The sequence below is a fragment of the Ostrea edulis genome, chromosome 9, assembly GCF_947568905.1.
Source record: "Ostrea edulis chromosome 9, xbOstEdul1.1, whole genome shotgun sequence".
Classification (NCBI taxonomy): domain Eukaryota; kingdom Metazoa; phylum Mollusca; class Bivalvia; order Ostreida; family Ostreidae; genus Ostrea; species Ostrea edulis.
The window spans coordinates 4,392,760-4,414,448 of record NC_079172.1 but is presented as its reverse complement, the minus strand read 5'-3'; the positions used below and the strand labels follow the sequence as shown (position 1 = coordinate 4,414,448).

General features: G+C 35.4%; 2 protein-coding genes and 1 long non-coding RNA gene across 3 annotated transcripts in view; 1 reads left to right on the top strand and 2 right to left on the bottom strand.

Moving 5' to 3' along the window:
* The window catches only part of LOC125657920 (nucleotide exchange factor SIL1-like), a 32,220-nt gene extending 11,740 nt beyond the window's left edge, over nucleotides 1–20,480 (top strand). The window contains exons 6-9 of the mRNA XM_048888846.2: nucleotides 15,896–16,084; nucleotides 18,109–18,230; nucleotides 18,324–18,659; nucleotides 19,848–20,480. Of these exons, the coding sequence (XP_048744803.2) occupies nucleotides 15,896–16,084; nucleotides 18,109–18,230; nucleotides 18,324–18,659; nucleotides 19,848–20,142 (942 nt within the window). The 3' untranslated portion in view covers nucleotides 20,143–20,480. The remainder of the gene's footprint in view (nucleotides 1–15,895; nucleotides 16,085–18,108; nucleotides 18,231–18,323; nucleotides 18,660–19,847) is intronic.
* Nucleotides 74–5,246, bottom strand: LOC125657921 (uncharacterized). Its single transcript, XR_008798353.1, has 2 exons — nucleotides 4,966–5,246; nucleotides 74–4,281 (listed from the first exon to the last, which is right to left on the bottom strand). It is a non-coding gene; the product is annotated as an uncharacterized LOC125657921 (long non-coding RNA).
* On the bottom strand, nucleotides 6,323–17,239 carry LOC125657918 (tripartite motif-containing protein 2-like). The gene is made up of 2 exons (XM_056148311.1): nucleotides 17,089–17,239; nucleotides 6,323–8,403 (listed from the first exon to the last, which is right to left on the bottom strand). The coding sequence occupies exon 2, from the start codon at nucleotides 8,387–8,389 to the stop codon at nucleotides 6,728–6,730; it is 1,662 nt and encodes a 553-aa protein (XP_056004286.1). The 5' UTR covers nucleotides 8,390–8,403; nucleotides 17,089–17,239; the 3' UTR covers nucleotides 6,323–6,727.
* Nucleotides 20,481–21,689: the final 1,209 nt, after the last annotated feature.

Sequence of the window (21,689 nt, the reverse complement as noted above, 5' to 3'; positions counted from 1 at the left end):
AAGAGCTAAAAGGAAAACTAGAGTGCCAAAAACTGGAGCCAAATTCATCCAAGGATCAGAGCTATATGCATGAGGGAGATATAATCCTTAATTTTGAAATGAATTTCGAAATTTTATCCCAGCAATTAAATATACATCCGTATTTTCATGCTAGTAACGAAGTACTTAGCTACTGGGCTGTAGAGACCATTGTAGAGTCCACCTGCAGAGGCCTCGACCCAGGGGTCATAATATAAAACTTATACGGTACCAATTTTGATGCACCAGATGTGCATTTCGACAAATAATGTTTCTTCAGTAATGTTCAAGCCGAAATTTTGGAAATTCGAAATAAAAATAAATTTTTAAGAGCTAAAAGGAAAACTAGAGTGCCAAAACCTGAGCCAAATTCGTCAATGGATCAGAGCTATGCATGAGGGAGATATAATCCTTAATTTTGAAATGAATTTCTAAATTGTATCCAAATCTAATTTTTTTCAAAATTCTATTTATGATTTCATAATACAATGTAAATCGTGGTTGAATATTGTTTTGATTACAGAACTCTTCATAAAACATTATTTCACCATTGTCATTGTAAAAATCTGATATTTAACATACACCTTTTCTAACCACTGTTTATAGAAGACATTTTTATTATTAATACATATTGATTCATTAAGCCATACAGGACTCACAATGCTACATTGATTTTCAATGCACTTTCTCAATTCTAAAAAGGCTGAAAAAACTCCAAGCCAAAAACTATTTTTACAGGATTTCAATAGTTTCTGCAAAAATGCATATGGAAATTGTGTTACTTGCAAAACTGTAGGTAAAGTATCAGTTATAGATAAAGGATTTCTAGCCAGATATACGTGCATTGTCATAGAAACGGCACACCCATGTAATCTTCAAGCTTTTAGAGAAAGTTTCAAGGCATATCTTTTGAAAGCCTCCATTTCCATAGCTTTGAATAAAATTACCCTTGGCAACTCTTGGGAGTTTTTGAATTCCAAACATATTGATAAAAATACTTTCGATTTCTTTTAACTTTTCTTCTGGGGGAGTTGTTAAACTAATCAACAGGTGTGTAATTTTTGGAAAAATGAATTATTTAATTACAGTAATCCGCCCTGCAGTTGATATAATTCTGTGTGACCATGAGCACACAAGTGCTTTAATTTCATTAATTTTAGGAGTGAAGTTTAGTTCAACCATAGAATTGCTTTCTTAGTCTACATGATATGTTATCCCCAAAACAGTAAAGGGTTTTTGGGACCAATTTAGATTTCTGAATTTATTTGATAATTGACAGTTTTGATTGCCACAATGAACCAATTTTAACACATTTTTTTTCTTCAAAGTTTGGCTTTAGTCCAGAAAACTTGGAAAATTGATCAACAACGGAGAGAGCAGATTTTACAGAATTTTCGGAACCATCTAATTGCAATATTGTGTCATCAGCATATTGAAACAGTTTGAATTCCTTACTCACTGTAGTAATGCCCTTGATTAAAAGATTGTTCCTTTAATAATACCCATTATTTCAGCACAAATGAGAAAACGATATGGAGAGATTGGATCACCTTGTCGGCATCCTCTACCTACATGTATGTCGAAGATTTCTGAAAAAAAAAAGCCAATCTGTATTACACATAATTTTGCATCTTGCAGAAGAACTTTAAATTATATAAAAAAACTTAGGGCTATTCCAGTAAAAAATCTACCCTACCCCAGGACTCCAGGATATTTTAGGGGGTACCACCCATAGAAGCGTTTTCTCGAAAATGGTACCATGTATATATTTTTTCTTCTTCAAAGTTTGGACCTGGGATAGAAGTGATTTAAAATTTAGGATGAAATATTAACAATGAATTATATATTTTTTGAATGAAGCTTAGTTGTAGAACTTGCTAGGCAGTCATGTCTTTTTGTTTCCTGATATTTTTCTTTATCTAAACACAATAAAATGTCACCAGACTGCATTTTCACCAATGCAGATTATGCAGTGGGTGTATAACTACCATAATTCACGAAAAACTTGCAAAAAGCATTTCAGTACCCTGTTTTCCATTGCTATATATGCCACTGTGTATGTGCACAAGTTAATACAATAAATGTATTTTAAAGATCATTGTCAAATGCCTTTCCATTGCTTTATTTACAAGTAAACAGCCTTTCTGTTGCTTTGCTAGTTAACAAATATTCTACTCAGAAAGAAAAAACAACACTTCTAAATGTTTAGTCTTTATTGTTGCCACTCTCTGGACAGTATCCATCTTTGTTCTAAACAAGAGGCCTACAGGCCTTATCGGTCACCTGAGTATTAGTTAAAAGTATCACTAGTCCCAAGGGCTGCTAAAAATTTCCTGTTCTGAACATCTAAGCTAAATTCTAATATTCAGCAAAAGTACATGTATAAAACAAGATGTGTTCTTTAAACTTATATGCTCTCAAAAGAACCTATGCTGATGAAAGGCATTACATAATATATGTAACATCAACGCAAAATGACTAATTTTGACCTGCCCTAGAGTCAAAACCCTGGGGTTGCAAAATTCACAATTTTGGTACATCCTTTTCTGCTTTTCCTACATATGCATTTAGTTTTTATACCATATCAGCAAACTTCAAGAAGTCTTTCAAATGATAAAGACAATAATCACTATAATAATTTTGGCTCCATCCTGGAACCAAACCCTTACCCACAAGGATCATGAAATTTACAATTTTGGTAAAGGACTACTTACTCCTTCAAAATATCTATTTAGTTTCATTTTAGTATCAACAGCATTAAAGAAGATATTATTTAACATATACACTATATATACCAAGTTTGGCCCCACCCTGGAGTCAGAACCTCTACCCTGAGGATCATAAAATTTACAATTTTGGTAGAGGACCTTCCTGCTCTACATCACTATGCATTTAGTTTTTCTTATACATGTGGGGTTCTAGAGAAGAAGATTTTTGAAAATTGGTCAATTTTTACAGTTTTTGCCCCACCTCTAAGGCCCCCAAGGGTGCAGGAGTCCTGAAATTTACAATTTATGTCAGCCTTGTCCCAAAGATGCTTCATACCAAATTTCAAAAGAATTGTAATGGTGTAGTTATCAAGAAGAAGTTAAAAATGTTCAATTGTTAACAGATTTAATCACTGACCATTTTGGCCCCACCCTAATACCAAAACCCCCACCCCTGGGATCATCAAATTTACAATTTTGGTAAAGGGCTACCTGCTCATTCTAAATATCCATTTGGCTTCAATTTAGTATCAATAGCATTAAAGAAGATGTCTTTTAAATGTTTTACACATAAATACTATATATCAAGATTAAAACAAAATAATCAGTTAATGTAAGCATTAAATATAGTTTGCACTTTTATAAAAGATGACATTATGCCATAGCTTTAGGTCATTAACTTTTATCTTTAAAGTCTTTCACAATTTTATGGATTCTTGAATCATCCATTTTGTTTTTGGTAAAGAGTTCTTGTAACAATACTAAAAAGTCCGCCTTGAGTTTTAATGAGGAATGACACCTATATTTAAAATGATCAGTGAGCAATTGTTTCATTTCTTTCACAGTCAATTTTAAAAGAGGCGAATCTTTAAATTGTTGCATCACCCTCTCCCGGTCTTCTTTTGCTTTCTTTTTGTCCTCAAGTTTTTTAACATATGCATATATTTCCTCCTCAGAGACACCAATTAATTGTGAGATGGGTTGTATATCTGATTGTAGCTCCTCTGGGCTATTCTCAAGGATGTATTTTATGTTCCTTGATGGCAGAAAAAAGTCAGGTATCTAAACAAATTCTGGCAAAAAGCCCTCTGTCTCCTTCATTGTTTCAACAAGTTGAACTGCTTCTTCATATGGTAAGTAATGAAAGTCCGGCAAACGAGATATATCAATTATTGGTTGAATTTCATGACGAAGAACAGGACCATTCCTCTAGTTATCATCAGGACGATATGTAGCAAAGCTATAATGTGTCAGAAAAGAGAATTCAGAACAGTATCTGTGTATGTGGTATGCTGATTTAGAAGCATCTTGCTGTAATTGGTACATGTCAACAAGTTTTTCCCAGATTGGACCATATGGTTTTAATAGAAAGTTGTTTTCTTTCCTATATAGGTCATCATCAACCTTTAAAGTTTTTTTGAATTTATCTTCATACTCTTCCGGGAATACCCAATCACAGGGTTTTGGTGGAACATGGCCATCTATAGTGTCTATTGAGTATGGCACTTTTTGAAGTCGATTGACAGCCTCTTCTTTTGCAAAATTCAGAAGTCTTCTGTGAAATAAATTTAATCAATCTTTAAATATAAATCTAAATGTATCAATAATAATCATAATGATGATAGAAAATAAATTTTATTTAAATTGAAATATCTTACATGCACTATCCCATTATACAATGTAGTACACAATATTCCCATTTCTGGTTTTTTGACTCCACAAACTATGTGCACAGTTTCAATGATTTATTTCCACTCAAAATGCACTGAAAATATATTTTGACTATGTATGAAGTACTTTATAATCCTTACCCAGTAACTCTGAAGTCGATTTAGTAAGTGGAAATAATTTATAATGCAGATTACCTTAAAAGTAAAATGAAGGAAATTCGGATTAATAGAAAAAGTCGATGTTTTCAGAGTGTTTTTAAAAATGAATTATGACTGTTGATTTAGATGGTTGAAATTTAAGAACAGGACCATGTTACTTGTATTTTTCCAAAAGAGTAAACATGAAACGGAAAATTCAGATCTTCACTGAAAAAGCATTTTTTTTAAAATTAGGGTTGGTCGGGAAAGCGGAAACATACATATATTTTTTTAGGCCTTACCGAGGCGAGGCACATGTCACCTGAGCTAGACTAGTTGTAAACAAAATGATGACAAAACAGTAACTGACAGTCAATCGCTTAACTATTCATCAACAGATAAATGCTACACTGTAAAATTATATCGCATACCTTTGAATGTGTCTACGTATGCATGTAGAGCATTTGCTCTCAACCACGAGGCTGACGAGCACACCTCCACCACGCTCCAGTCCTCCATCTTTGTTTCCGATTTGAAATCGGGATCGAGATTCTCTCCGCTCTCTAGCAAAGAAGTCCCCGAAGTTTCCGAGTATTTTTAAAAAACGTTGTTCAACGCATAAACTTTAAAGTAAATTACTAATAAAAGTCACGGTAAATCGGTAATGTTCATAAACAGGGATAGAAGAGATTTTTAAAAATGGTACCATGGATAGAAGCGAATTTTACACCAGGACAACCCAGTATAGAAGCGATTTATTCAGAAACCCCACCAGGGATAGAAGATAATTTTTTTGTCGTCCGGGGGTGGGGTAGATTTTTTACTGGAATAGCCCTTACCAAACTTGAAAAAAAAATCAATAATTTAAATATGGAATTCCAAGAAACCTAATCAAACACCTTTTCAAAATCTATAAGGAGAACTAGTCCAGCTTTATTGTTTTCATTGCAATAATAGATAATAACTGATTCTATTTGTAGATCGTTAAAGCATATGAGTATATTTCTGAATGATAGGTATTATATAATTTTAGGATAACTTTTGTCTGAGTTTGTAATTCTTATTTTCGATTTTTCCTTTTCTTAGCCTTTTCTGCTGAGTGATACAAAATCATGCTTCTTATTTTATCAACAGTATATCTAGGTAGAATTTTTAACATTTTCTACTAATGTCTAATGATATTAACTCCTCAGAGATAAGAAAAAATCGAGTTGTGTTTGTTTCCCCAGTTTCATTCTATTCCATATGTACGTTTTTGTCTCAAGATTATCTATCCTCGAAGGACCTATTAAGTTGAACTTATTCTTTAGTTTTCCAATTCCTTCCCTGGTTTTAAAATTGATTTCTCAGATGAAAGGTGAAATCAAGTTGAAAGTCCTGAACAACATTCCAGTCCCAACACATGATTACAAAGTCTAACTCAATATCTTCTATCAAATTTCCTAATTGACAGTAGAAATGAAAGTCATCTTTATTCGGACCATATAAATTCATATATCTATTTTCAACTAATATGTTAGTTATAATGCAGTTTCCATCAATGTCATGTTTTACAGTCGAGATTTTAATCTCTGTATTATTATTAGTGTTAGAGTACCTCTAGTATTAGTTTCACCTGCACTCATTAAAATATCATGTCCCCATTGTGAGTAAACCGATCTTTTTTTCAGACTCGGTACAGTGTGTATCTTGTAAACAGAATATAAAGGATTTTAAATCCCTTATGTAACTAAAGACATCTTTTCGGTTTTACTGTCATGAAGCCCTCTGTAGGTAACTGATGCAGTCTTAAATCTTTAAAATTTATTAAATGTTTACCAAATACACCTGCACATACAATATGAAACTTTAACACACCGATCATTCATGAAAAAAAGAACCCAGCAATAAAAAAACCAACAAGATATTCTTCCAGCATGTTATTACACACTAGTCTCAACATACATATGTAATGTTGATATCAATGTAGAAGTGAGGATTATTATTAAACAAACAAGATCATAAGGTAGATAAGTTTGTATATCGATGTATAGACGAATTTAGAACACTGTGACATCAGAAGAAAGACCCAGCGTAACTGCTATATACTATATGGTATGCTTTCCAACAAAAAAAATACATGTAGCATTAAAGGATAATCTTCATGTAGCGTTTAAGTATAGTCTACAGTGTATTAACGCAGAATTAAAGAGTTCAAAAGTAATTTAGAAGGTAACAAGATTTTCTGAAACTGTCCAACACCCAGAGTTGTCCAGGTCCCTCCACTGTTATCCCAGTGGGTCTGATACCAAGACTAGAAACGTCCAGATACCGTAGGGCCCGTCCATCTCGATCTACAACATGGATTGTCTTGTTTCCGGTGTCCGATATCAGAATATTAGCGTTGGAGTCATTAGTCAGAGTATGAGGTTTGAAGTACTTCAGGATGTCACTGTTTTTATAGGAAAATCTGTAAATTCCATACTTGTCAATGATTTCAATAGAGTTGGTCTCGGCATCGATGACCCATATATCTCCATTAAGGTTTTCCGTGAGCGATGTTGGTTGAGCAAACAAGGCCTCCCCTGACTCTTTCTCATAAATTCGCATGGTCATCTCCCCGAATTTGTCGTATTTTAGAACTTCACCACAAGAGTCCTCCTCTTGGGTCACTGACAGGAAGAGTTCACTTTTGCGTGTCACGTACATCCCAGTCACCTCTCCGAATTCAATTTTTAAGTACACCTTTTTAGCATGATTTGACAAGATTTGTACTATGTTCTTGGGATGTTGTCCATCTATGGCCAAAAGGAGTCCATTAGACAAAGCGGCTACTGGTCCCTGAAGTCCATACCTTTTCAGCACCTCAGCATGCACTTGACCTTTGTCTTTAGTAATCAGGTAGCCAAATCTGTCACAACTAACCAATAACTCCTTCTCACTGACAATGATGATGCGAGAGACAGCAGAATCTGTCTTTGGTAAGACTGACATCTCGATAACTTTTCCACTGGATACTGTGGTCTTGACAGGTGGAAGGATTCTTTTTCTTGTGTCGTCTACTTCACAGACACAAAACTGTCCAAAGAAAGTTTCAAGTTTATCTAAGGGAATTTCACCTTTTTCAAAGGAAGTCATTTCAGAAGAAACAACAATGTTCTCTTGCATCAACGCAACATCTAATCTACATTGCATGTTGGTAAGGAGTAAAGGAAGATTGGTCATGTGACGGCTTTGGAATATTGCTTGCAGTTTGTTGATGGCTTTTTGTAGCTGCGCATAATTTGCTTTTTTTGTCATTAGCAACTTTCGAACTGGAGATCTTTCAGCATTTACGGCAACTTGCAACATCCTTTTTAATTTTTCCTCGACAGTATGTATACCTTCCTTGAAGTCCTCAGCTTGATGGTGAATTTTTGATTCCATGACCACTTGGTTTGCATCAATTTGTGACAGCTTTTTTTCAAGAATTTCGCATTCTTTCAAATATTTTGGAGTGATTTTTTCATTAAAAATCATTAACATGTTTTCAAATTCCTTTGGCTTTCTCTTGAAAAGTTCATTAAGCTCGTCAAATTCGTGACCGCGATGGTTGTCAGTCACACATCTTCTGCAAACGACTGAGTCGCATGTGACACAGTACATCTCACAATGTTTACCGCCATGGTATGAACATTTCATGTCATCCACAATTCCATAGGCTGAAGCTTGAATTCGTGATATGATTTCATGATCCCGAGATGCTACGCTCTTTAGGTGAATCTCACAGCAACGTTCACACAAAGTTTCTCTGCAATTCTTGCAAAAGCTGTCAACATTTTTAGTCGAGCTGCACAGGTCGCATATAATGGCAAACTGTTGCACTTCTTGTTCCATGTGAAATATTTAATCTGAAATCAAAAAAAAAAATTCAATTGATATATATAGGTAATTGTATAGAAACAGAAATAACAGTAATTGTATAATGAGAGAAGTATCAATGATTGTATAGTAACAAAGGTACTAGGAATTGTATATAAACAGAAATAACAGCAATGATATGGCGTGTTTGATGATCTATGCTCATCTGAGAATTTTTAATTATATTGAGACACCATTAGCTGTAGGTGAATTGCTATAAATTTAGATTCATGCTTTGTGGTGGTGGAGTCATTATGGTGAGGGTTCTTTATTTTGCCAAACCTACAGCGACAATGGACCTCATGTTTCTAAGGTCTCGTCTGAAAGACCCTTGACTCTTGCAAAGTTTACGCTCTTGAGGATAACACAGCAATTTGCGTTGTCTGATATTAAATATTTTATTATGTTTATTACATTTTTTTTTTCAATATCAAGAATGAATTTTTATTGTACTCTTTTCTTTATCCTATTTCAAATCCAAACACTTTAAATCAATATACTACATACAATACTTTGCGGCAGATTTGTATTACAAAGAAAAGAGAATGGAAATTCTAGTACACAGATCTCGGGGGGTAAGGGATTGGGTTCCAGGGGGTAAGGGATTAGGTTCCCGGGTGTAAGGGATTGGGTTCCAGGGGGTAAGGGATTAGGTTCCAGGGGGTAAGGGATTAGGTTCCAGGGGGTAACGGATTGGGTTCCAGGGAGTAAGGGATTTGGTTCCTGGCCAAAATGATTATAGTGGTTATTGTCTTTTATCATTCTAGATCTGCTGATACGACCTATATATTATGTTATGTAAACTCTTTCATTAGTATAAGGCCGGTCGCGGTAGCTCAGTGGCAGAGCGTTCATTTCGTAACCGGGAGGTCGTGAGTTTGAGACCTGCTCGTGCTATGGCCGCGTCAAATTTTAAAGACGTGAATATTTTTTGATTGGTCCTTCGTCAAAAGCTCGGCATTTAGAAGTGAGAATCACAGGTCGTTCAGATATGACCTTAAAGGGGCATGGACACCATTTGAACTTAAGATTTTCAAATTTTATTTTCCACGCCCCTTTAAAAACGGAGGTCCCATGTCGCGACAGGCGTTGGCACGATAAAGAACCCTCACTGCTACGGCCCCGAGCGCTAAGCATATGTCTAAATTTGTGGTACTTCATCTACAACTGGTTGACTTCTCAATATGAGTGAAAAATTCTCGATTGAATGAATATTGTTTAACGTCCTTATCGAGAAAAATTCTCAACAAGACGCACATACACGTGTAATTGCATAACAAACAATTAGTAAATGCACGCGGGGTGGGGGTGGGGTTAAGTTTTAAGAACACATCTTGTGTTATACTTTTGCTGAATATGAGAATTTAGCTTAGATATTCAGAACAGGAAATACTTTCTAGATTTCATAGGCCTTGGTACTAGCGATACTTTTAACCAATACTCAGGTGACCGATAAGGCCTGTGGACCTCTTGTTGTGAATATGTTTGTTACATAAGACTATTTTACTCTATATTATAGTATATCTATGATGAAGATTTAGTCATGCTAGTTATGGATAGGGTATTTAAAAGTGCAAAAAGCTCACATTCAGTACCACCTGACTCAGTGTGAATAAGCACAGAGACACTCGCTCTGTCTCTGAATTTACAAGTTGTTATATATTAAAATGCTTAGCATACTACATGTATAAGATTAAACAGTAACCAATAGATTTTTTTTTAAATTTTCATATAACAGCTTCAAATGTTGTTGTTTTATAAGATATATTTTAGAGAATGTAAGTCATGGTAAATCTGCTAATATTTTCTCTTACCTGTTAATGATTAATGGCAATAAATACCTGTCTGACGTAGGCAGAGAGGAATCATACAGTGATAGGATATTAACACATGCAGTATATATATGATTTGAATCATTGATTAGGTCCTACTTTCTGATCTCTGTATTAATTGCCACGTGCCTATGATTTGATCTACTTTTTATCTCCCCTGAGCTGAAAGCTCAAGTGAGCTTTCTGATCGCATTTTATCTGGTGTCCGCCTGTCCGTAAACTTTTAATATTTTCAACTTCTCGAGAACCACAGGGCTAATTTCAACCAAACTCGCCAGAAAGCATCTTTGGATAAAGGGGATTAAATCTTTTTAAGATGAAAGGTCACACCTTTCAAAAGGGGAGATAGTTTAGAAGTAATGAATATATGAATGACATCTTTAAAAAATATCCCCAAGAACCACTGGACCAGGAAATACAAAACTTAAAGTTTCCTTAATGGTTACTATAAGGGATCAAAGTTTTACACGGAGATGTATAGGAGGTATTTAAAACCTTCTTCTCAAGACCAGGCTTTCAAGTGGGCCCTTATTTTGCTTATTTTTCTACAACAGCCCTTATTTTCCTTATTTGAGCTTTAGAATCCTAATAAAGCCCAAATGTTTTGTTGAAATTCCTACATTTTCAAATTTTGAAAGTTTAAATAAATTTGACATAAAGTAAGTGTTGGAATTTATTAAATTCAGTCATAGTATACTTTCAGAAAATGAATATGTTGATTAAATGTACATCTCAGAAGACATCTTGATGGTTATATCAGCTATATTCAGCATTGATTGTGAGCCATGTGGGAGTCCACCTGAATTATATGGTTTGTGCTGAATGCTGGATATAGCTGTTGATGACCACTGGTATGATCTTCTGAGTGGGTAATTAGTTTTTAGGTCACCCGAGTAAACTCAGGTGACCTATTGCAATTGGTTGTCGTCGTCCGTCGTGCGTTAACAATTGAACATTTTGAACTTCTTCTTAATAACTACCAGTCCAATTCTTTTAAAATTTGTTATGAAGTATCATTGGGACAAGGGGGACATAAATTGTAAATTTCAGGACTCCAACACCCCAGGGGCCCCAAGGGCGGGGCAAAAACTGCCCCAAATTGACCAATTTTCAAAAATCTTCTTTTCAAGAACCACACGTGTAAAAAAAATAAATAAATAAATAAATACATGGTGATGTAGAGTAGGAAGACCTCTATCAAAATTGTAAATTTCATGATCCCCGGGGTAGGGGTTCTGACCCCAGGGTGGGATGTGTAAAACACTCAATTGACATTTTTAGTGCTATTGATACTAAATTGAAAATAAATAGATATTTAGAAAGAGCAAGTAGTCCTTTAACAAAATTGTAAATTTGATTGATCCATGGGTAGGGGTTTTTGTATGAGGGTGGGGCCAAAATGGTCATTATTAAATGTGTGAACAATAGACATTTTTAACTTCTTCTTGATAACTATCATTCCAATTCTTATCAAATTTGGTATGAATCATCATTGGGACAAGGGGGACATCAATTGTAAATTTCAGGACTCCAACACCCCTGGGGTCCTAGGGGCAGGGCAAAAACAGCCCAAAATTGACCAATTTTCAAAAATCTTCTTTTCAAGAACCATACACATGTAAGAAAAACTAAATACATAGTGTTGTAGAGCAGGAAGGCCTCTACCAAAGTTGTAAATTTCATGATCCCCAGGGTAGGGGTTCTGTCCCCAGGGTGGGGCCAAACTTGTTATATAGTGTTAATGTGTAAAACACTCAATTGACATCTTCTTTAGTGCTATTGATACTAAATTGAAAATAAATAGATATTTAGAAAGAGCAGGTAGTCCTTTACCAAAATTGTAAATTTGATTGATCCAGGGCTAGGGGTTTTTGTATGAGGGTGGGGCCAAAATGGTCCTTATTAAATGTGTGAACAATAGACATTTTTAACTTCTTATTGATAACTATCATTCCAATTCTTTTCAAATTTGGTTTGAAAAACATATTTGGAACAGAGGGAACATGTAAAACTTATACGGTACCAATTTTTATGCACCAGATGCACATTTCGAAAAATAATGTCTCTTCAGTGACGCTCAACTGAAATGTTTGAAATCCGAAATAACACTGAAGCTTTAGATAAACATGACTTGTAAATTTCAGGACTCCAGCACTCCAGGGGCTTAGGGGCAGGGTAAAAACTGCCCAAAAGTGACAAATTTTCAAAACTTTCCTTCTCAAGAACCACACACATGTATCAAAAACTAAATGCATAGTGATGTAGAGCAGGAAGTCCTCTACCACAGTTGTAAATTTCATGATCCCGGGGTTAGGGGTTCTGACCCCAGGGCAAGGCCAAACTTGTTATAAAATGTTTATGTGTAAAACACTTAAATAACATTTTATTTAGTGCTTTTGATACTAAATTGAAACTTAATGGATAGAACAGGTAGTCTTTTACCATTTGATTTTCCCCTGGCGAGCAAGGGTTTTGACCCCAGGGTGGGGCCAAACTTAGTATATAGTATTTATGTGCAAGTTTGTTGATACTGTATAAAATCTAAATGCATACTTAGGAATAGCAGAAAAGGATGTACAAAAAATGGTGAATTTCACAACCCAGGGTTATGACTTTAGGATGAGTCCAAATTAGTCATATATTTTGATGTTTTAATGTTAATACACCTATTATTTAAAGCCTTTCATCAGTGTATGCACTTTTGAGGGCATTGAAGTTTTAAGAACACATCTTGTTTTATACTGTTGGTGAACATTAGAATTTAGCTTAGATATTCAGAACTGGAAATTTTCTCTAGATTTCATAGCCTTTGGGAGTAGTGATACTTTTTCACTAGTATTCAGGTGACCGATAAGGTTTGTGGGCCTCTTGTTGTATTATTGCTCTTGCAAATGGTGAGTAAACCATTTTTTCTTTCCTATTGATTTGTAAATTTAACCCTTATTTTTGTCTTAAAAGCCTTTAAAAATCCTTAAAAAAAGGCCCTTATTTTTCTATAATTTTGCCCTAAAAATAGCCCTTATTTTTTGCAAAATGTCACTTGAAAGCCTGCAGGACCACTAGGGTCGTGATTAGTCACATTGATCTACATCAGGTAGTGTACAAATCCTGGTCCCGGGGACACAGTTTTACAAGGGGATGAAGGGTTCGTCACTCGTCAGAATTTTGACTTGTCATTCGCTCATCTAAGGTTGCTCAAACAAAAATATCAACCAAAAAGGACTTTAAATGTATTGCATGTATTTTGAAAATTTTTGCATTTCTGTTTCAGTTTCAAAACAGAGTCTCACTGTAACTCTCTCTTCACACATCTCATGTTCACTCTCATCCATCTCCTTATCTCTCTGAAACTTCCCATGTTCTACCTCTACGTCCCATTCACTTCCCTCTAACTAACATCCGTATCTTTCTCAACTTCATTCACACTATGCTTCAAATGGACATGTTATATGTACTGTCTGTCATTTAGATTTCTATAGTTTACTTGGTGTATGCTTGTTGTTCTTGTATGCCCAAAATTGGGTTAAAAATATTATTCCCACAACTTTTACTTTGTTTCAGCCAAAATTTCAACCGTTGTTTATGTCTTTAAGTTTTCATTTGCCTTTTCCTTGGGTTTGAAATGAGTATAACTTTATATAATATATTTCGATTTACAACTTCAATTCTGAACAATGTTGAGCCCTGACTAAAGTTAGAAATAGCGCAGACATTTCGACAGTAGGAACAAAACATTTTCTCACCTCCTTAAATGAGCCACGGACGCCCCTGGGTTAACGGTGTCTTAACTGACCCCTCTTTACGGTTTCCTTCATTAACTGACCCCTCTTTACGGTTTCCTTCATTAACTGACCCCTCTTTACGGTTTCCTTCATTAACTGACCACTCTTTACGGTTTCCTTCATTAACTGACCACTCTTTACGGTTTCCTTCATAATTTAACACTTTCTTAGATTGTTTTGGTGTCGGTAACCCAGTTTCTTTACCCCAATTAGGCCGAATGCCCTCATCATTTAAGCGGATGTTTTGCCTTTAAATACTAACTAAGTTTTACCCCCTTGGAATTTCTATTCTTTCCCATTGTTTTAATTTGTATTCAGTTTTTTAATATATGTATATAAATGATATTGACAATCCAAGCTCGTTATTAGGTTGTCATTTTGGCAAACAAGGTTAACAAGCAGATCGTCAAAAATCATTTCAGGGTGGAAATGACGAGGTGGCGCGTGTGAATGTCGAATCCTGGCCCGACCCCAGATGTAGAGGAAATATTTTCTCAAAAACAGCAGGGCCGTGATTTATCACATTAATATGCAAGCATCATCAGTTAATAGAAATTCAGTTTTGATCAAATCATGGTCCCGGGAAGTAGGTTGGGGCCAATAGTATAGGGAATAAAGCTTTATATAGGATTAAATAGGGGGAAACTCCAAAAATCTTTTTCTCTAGAGTCACAGTGCTATGATTGATCGTATCAATATGCAAACATTCGCAGGTAGTTCAGATTCAAGTTTGTTTAAGTGTAAGATGGGGCCACAGTAGGGGATCAAAGTTTCCCATGGTAATATATGGGGAAAATCTTCTTTTACAGATCAGTAGTGCCATGAGTAGTCATATTTGTATGCACGCATCTTACCACATAGTGCAGGTTCCAATTATTTCACATCATGGCCCTAAAAGATAGGGTGGGTCCACAGTCTCGGATCAATTTGTTTTACATAGCAAACTATGAGGATTAAAAAGGTATAATTATCAGCAGGTCCATAATTAGTTACATTATAATTATCAGCAGGTCCATGATTAGTTACATTAACATCGCAATCAGCGTCTACTGCAGAATGAAGTTTCATCAAATCATGACCCGGTGTGTTTTTCGAGAATCGGGCTCTCAATAGGGGATCAAGATTTGACATTATAATATATATACATGTACATGTATAACCCTTGAAATTTTTTTTTTTATCGAAATCCACTGGCCATGCATGGTTTGTTGTATTAATGTGCAGCCATTCAAATGTGCAGATTCACATCTGACAAGGGTTGGGTTTCAATTAGGATTCAAAGTTTTACATGAGAATGTATAGGAAATGTGTGTGTGGGGTGGGTGGGGGGGGGGGTGTCCTTTAAAGATAGCCTAAACCATGTCAATATGCAAACTTTTTAAAGTTGGTTGAATTCAACATTTTTTTTTATTGATCATGGGGTTAAGTTGGGACCAAAATTGGGGGTCAAATTTTATATGATAAATGAATGCATGGTGAAAAATCTTTGGAACAGCAAGGTCATATCAGTCATATTGATATTAAAGCATCCCCATGTTGTGTGGGTTTGGCAAAATCAAAACCTTATGGGGTTAGTTTGGCGTCATCACATGGGGTAAACATCTTTGGATGAAGAACAGCAGAGCCAAGGTGAACGTTGTGACCCATGGATCTCTTGTCTTTTATTGCTATGGTTACCGACAATCTTTTAGTACATGCATGTCATCAATGTTTTGTCACCGAGATAAAATCGGGGCATATTGTTTTGTTGCGTGTTTTTACGAGATACTATTAAATAGAGCCGGCTTGAGGTCAAGGTCAAAGTTGTGTGTCAGGTTAAGGGCATTTATCAAAAGGTATTGCATGATTTGATATTCTGAATATTTCAGAGTATGGAAGAAACGAAGAAGAAGTACAAGAGTTATGAAGAACTAAAAAAAGATCTAGAGGGATTACAGATGACTATAAAAACAGACCGCGAGACAATCATAGAACTTACAGCCATGCTGAACACGAGTTCTATAGACACAACAGAACGGGTGGATCTTATGGAAACACTGCTGGACTACCTGCATCAGGTAGCATACTTAAAGCAATCCTTCGTATTACCGACAATCGTCATCGAAAAATGTGTATGCAGTTAATGATTGTAATGCTTCTAGTAGATTAGCACATTTACACCCACACCTAAAGCACCAAGATGCACAACACACCGATCAATTGAATCTGACGCTGATATCGAAAATTTCTTCGTGGAGGACGAGAAAACATGTATATATAATGTCACGTTTTGCGACAGTGCAGAGATAGCGTATGTTACGGTAATCAACAGCAGGACATTCTGCTGCTGGTGACCATGTCCAAGTATTCGAAAACATCATCAAAATATAGCCTTTAGTTTTTTATGTGTATGATATCTTGATTCACAGACAGAGATTGGCAGTAGTTACTTTATTCAATCGTTAAAAAAATAATCTGCTTTGCTACTGTCAAGGAATGTGACGATGGTGGTGGAAGAATGATCGTTGTATTATAGTTAGTACACTTTATTGCAGAATACTCCCATATGGGTCAAGCAAACAAATGAACAAATTAGGAACAATGACATTCACATACATATGCTTCCACACATACTTATATATACAAACACATACACTCGCATACAATATGCAATAGATGTAAGAAATTTACTCATTTATTAATAGTGTATATTATGTAAATTGATAATGCTATGGTAAAGAACCGATGCTTTGGCTGCAAGGAGTTTCCGTGATATGCAAATTTTTCGATGTTAAGCTATAAAAAACTGTATGTAATAAAATAGGTGAAATACGTCATGACAGTTAACGAAATTCCATGTTAACCATCACGCGCTCGTCCTTTTCCGTAACCGGTTTATTTGCGGTTACGGATATAGCCGAGTAGTTACGATTGAACCATACCAAGACATGTACAAAAGCTTAAAACCTATTAATAGATATTAAAGTGACCTATCTATATATCGTGATTTTTGTCAATCTAGAGTTTTTGAATACTAAACTTTGCTGTATGGCAAATCGCTAAACCTTTCTGTTCCACCTACCTGTTGTTAAACTAGCTGTTCAATTTCTTCTTCCTGGTCTCTGTCTGACTTTTGATAACCTCGGTGTGTACGGAAGTCGTATAGGAACATAACGAAAATAATAGGGTATGCGTTCATATGCACTCTCTGTGGAGCAATATAGGAATTTTCGTGTAACTTTAAACTTTTCTCTCGTAACGAGACTACTTACTGGCGTTGGTTGAGTGGGACTGTAAGCGGACGAGAGGACAGGCAGACGAGCGGACAAGAGGACAGGCAGACGGGATTCATTTCAGTCTATTACGCTAGCGTCAAAATAAGTGACAATTTAAAACTTTCATTTTGTTTTCTATCAAGTTTTACATTAATTTAATAGGACCGAGGAATGAATATGATTTTTACGTCATACAAAAAAAAAAAAAATAATCTTTGTATGACACTTTCCATAGCTTTGCACACGTTGGTCGGTATGTCGGTCTCCCACATCTTGTGCAACAGATAACTGGAGATTAGTTTACCTAGTTTAGTTTACCTCACAAACTCCATACTTGGTTGGTTGATACACACCAATGTGCAGATGATCCCTATTGCTCAGCAGATCCGTATGTCCAAGGTCAAGGTCAATACCAGGCCAGACAGGTTTTATCTGGTATGTTGGATCTTGAGCAACAGATTAGGTGGATATGCTTTACTTCTTACAGACTTCATGCTTAGTTGGCTTATGTACTCACGTGCAAATGATACCTATTGCTCGGCAGGTCAGAGTATCCAAGGTCAAAGTTGCTATCTGTGTCTCCATCGCCTTGTTTCATTTTTTTCGGAATATTTTGTGGAATATTGTACTATTTGCACAACACCGGGTAATAGTAGACTATAGTGAAGGAGATGTTTTGAAACAACTCTTGTTAAGCTTTTAATTTACTTATTTTCAATTTCAATGGATTGATTGTTAATTTCCGTGAGTTGTTAGTGTGCCTGGGTATTGTCAAAATGTTGTATTGTGACATTCATTGAAGTATATTTTACGTATTCCCTTTTCAGATTGATAACGCCATTTTATTCTGTGACATCGGTGGAATGAACATTGTCATCAAGAGTTTAAATGACTCTGATGCAGATGTTAGGTCCATATCGTCGTCACTGTTGGCAACATCTCTCCAGAAGTAAGTGTAAAAAAAAAAAAAAAAAGGGGGGGGGGTCTTTGTTTTCACATTTACGATTTGGACTTTCAATTATTTTTTGATGTTTACTTTCAGTAACCCTAAAGTGAAAATATTTTGCATTGAGGCAGGAGTACTCCACCACTTTGTGCGCGCGCTATCAACGGAATTGGAAGTCACTGTGAAGAGAAAGCTTTTATTTGCTCTCTCGGCGATGATTCGTAATTTCCCTTACGCTCAGACGAAATTCTGGGAACTTGGTGGGTTCAGCGTTCTTGCAAAATTGTGCGTAGAGTCTGGATCTACAGAGGACTTGGCGAAACTTACTGAGAGAGCGCTATTATTGGTTGTAGATCTGATGGAGGAACATGAGTCTGTAACCAAGGACAACAAACACCTTTCAACACAGGATATGCTCGAACAGTATGAAAAGTAAGTTTTAAAAGAGGGAATGGTTATGGGAATATATTGCCGAAAAGAGAAGCATTTTATATCAGCCCATCATGCTCTATACGTAAAGAATACATTGTTCTACATTTTATTTAATTGTAACGTACATTTGCGTGCAGGTGTCCTTTTGTTGAACTTGTTGCAGCATTTTGAATTTTCTATGGTCCAATATTGAAATACATGAAAGAAAAAAAAGAAAACAATTAGACTGGGTTGAAATAACTTAATTTTTCACATATGAATATAGGTATAAAAGTTTTTGCATCAACATGAAATTGTTCACTCATGAATACAAAAGTGTAAATAAACTTGCATTGTTCGCATATGAATTTTTGCAGCAAGATTATTTTTAATATTGATTACTTATTAGTAGTTACCACTGTATATAGTGACGCAAGATATTCATTAGTTGTTCATTAATTGGGAGGAAAACACATAATTACGTTTTAAATGCTCTAAGAAAGTATGAATTTAATCATAAGCAGGTTCTTACTGCATTGTAGAATTGCTATTTTGTATCGTAAATACGGTAATACATATGTACTCGTCATCACACGTAAATTTTATTTTAAAATGTAAAAAAAGGATCAAAAGTTATTACATTAATCAAATGAACTTAAAATTCTTCCAAATTTTCACCCATTTCCCAACCTTCTGCACCATATCCGTATCGGATGATATACGTGAAAATGTTTGTCTTCATTTGACAAGCTAAAAACACTGCTTAAATTTCCAGGAATTTTATTTTTCTAGAGGTCTTAAGACACAAATAAAACTAAAAACAATTCTTTAGATATCAACGAAACGCACGGCCAGTCATGTTTTTCTACAGCGCTCGCTCCTTTGTTCGGAGGTGGTTCAGCTATCGGTTTTTTTTTCCACACTATGAGCACCCTAATGATCAGAGAATAACATTATATAAGACATATGAATTCGTCCGATTTCATGCTCAGAATGCTGGTGATTAAATACACCTTGATATTCTAGAAATTTGATGCTAGCGGAAGTACCTATACAAGTTATCACACATATATTGTTCAACAACCCGAGGTCAGCTTCCAATGATTTACAGAATTTCAGTGGGTTTTTAAATTGAATTTAAAGCCATATATGATCACCTGAAATTGAGTATTTCGACAAGAACTGCCAATTTGTATTGTTTTTTTGTAGAATTCCTCTTCATGATCACCTCATACAAAGTGGATTTTGCGAAATAATTGGCGATCATTTGGAGAACATTCCACACCGAGAGTTTGAGAGTATTATAGAAATCCTGCTAAAAGCGGCATTGAAATTAAAGGACTCGTGTACGCAACAGTTCAAAGGTCATGCCGCGAAATTTAAATCTCTCCGTGATCGTTTAATACAGCTTTACCACCAAGACACAGAATTAGAATTCTATAAAGACTTATCTGAAATTGCAAATAATTTGTTTCATTCCATGATAAACAAGGACGAACTTTGAGGGAAACGAAACTAGTTTTATTGACAAGTTTTTGCCAATTTTTCGGATTCATGCAGAATCCGTACTTTTTTATATCGAGAGGATGAACGACTCGAGGGATGGCTCTGGATGATGCACGTGTATGTCTTGTTCATACTTGTTTATACTTTAGAATGCCCAGACATGTCTATGTATGTATTGCTAATATCGGAATTGATAGGGAACGATTGTGTATAGATTGTGACCGGATGTTAATAGATTGTGACTGGATGTGTATAGATTGTGACGTGGAGAATGTATGGATGTGTACGCTTCTTGGTGCATTTATAGAAATAAAAGAAACCGAATATCAGACTAAAGATACATCTTTTTATGTATTGGCAGAGTGTAACGCGATGGTGCCCTTCTATATGAGATATTTTTAGCCGAGTTGCAACAAAGTTGAACTCGGCTATTGGTTTGGTGATGCAGGCGGGCGGGCGGTTGGGCGTCAACAATTGGTTTCCGGATGATAACTCGAAAAGTTTACAATCTAATCAAATGAAACTTTAATATATTGTTGGGTACCAGGTAATGAAGACCCCTATTGATTTTGGAGAAAACTTGTCAAAGGTCAAGGTCACAGTGACCGAAAATAGAATGAAAATTTCAGAAAAATTTGGTTTCCGGATGATAACTCAGAAAGTTTAAATCCGAATCAAATGAAACTTAGATATATTGTTGGGTACCAGGTAAGGAAGACCGCTATTGATTTTGGAGGTCAAAGGACAAGGTCACAGTGACCGAATATAGAACGAAAAATTTGGTGTCCGGGTGATAACTCAGAAAGTTTAAATCCGAATCAAATGATATTTAAAGATATTGTTATGTACCAGGTAAGGAAGACCCCTATTGATTTTGGAGAAAATGGGTCAAAGGTCAAAGTCACAGTGACCGAAAATAGATTTAAAATTCCAAAATATAAAAATAAAATAAGTTTCCGGAGAATAACTTTGTTTAAATCCGAATCATACGAAACTTTGATATATTGTTGGGTACCAGGTAAGGAAGACCCTTATTGATTTTGGAGAAAAAAGGTGAAGGTCACAGTGACTGAATATAGAATGAAAATTTTAGAAATATTTGGTTTCCGGATGATAACTCAGAAAGTTTAAACCCGAACCAAATGATACTTAAAGATATTGTTATGTACCAGGTAAGGAAGACCCCTATTGATTTTGGAGAAAATGGGTCAACGGTCAAGGTCACAGTGACCGAAAATAGATTTAAAATTAAAAAAAAATTAATTTCCGGAGAATAACTTGAAATTTTTTAATTTGAATCAAATGAAACTTAATTATATTGTTGGATACCAGCAAAGCAAGGCCCCTATTGATTTTGGAGAAAAAAGGTCACAGTGACCAAAAATAGATTGAAAACTTAAGACAAATATGGTTTCTGGACAGTAACTTGAAAAGTTTAAAACTGAAATTAGTTCTTCACAATTATAAATATGCCACATCATTCCTGGCTTTACAATGTATCCCATGCAACTCGGCTTATGCACCCCTGGGTGCATATATTGATTT

Coding starts and splice junctions, on each gene's coding strand:
- LOC125657918 (XM_056148311.1), bottom strand. CDS start 8,389: ATGGAACAAGAAGTGCAACAGTTTGCCATTATATGCGACCTGTGCAGC.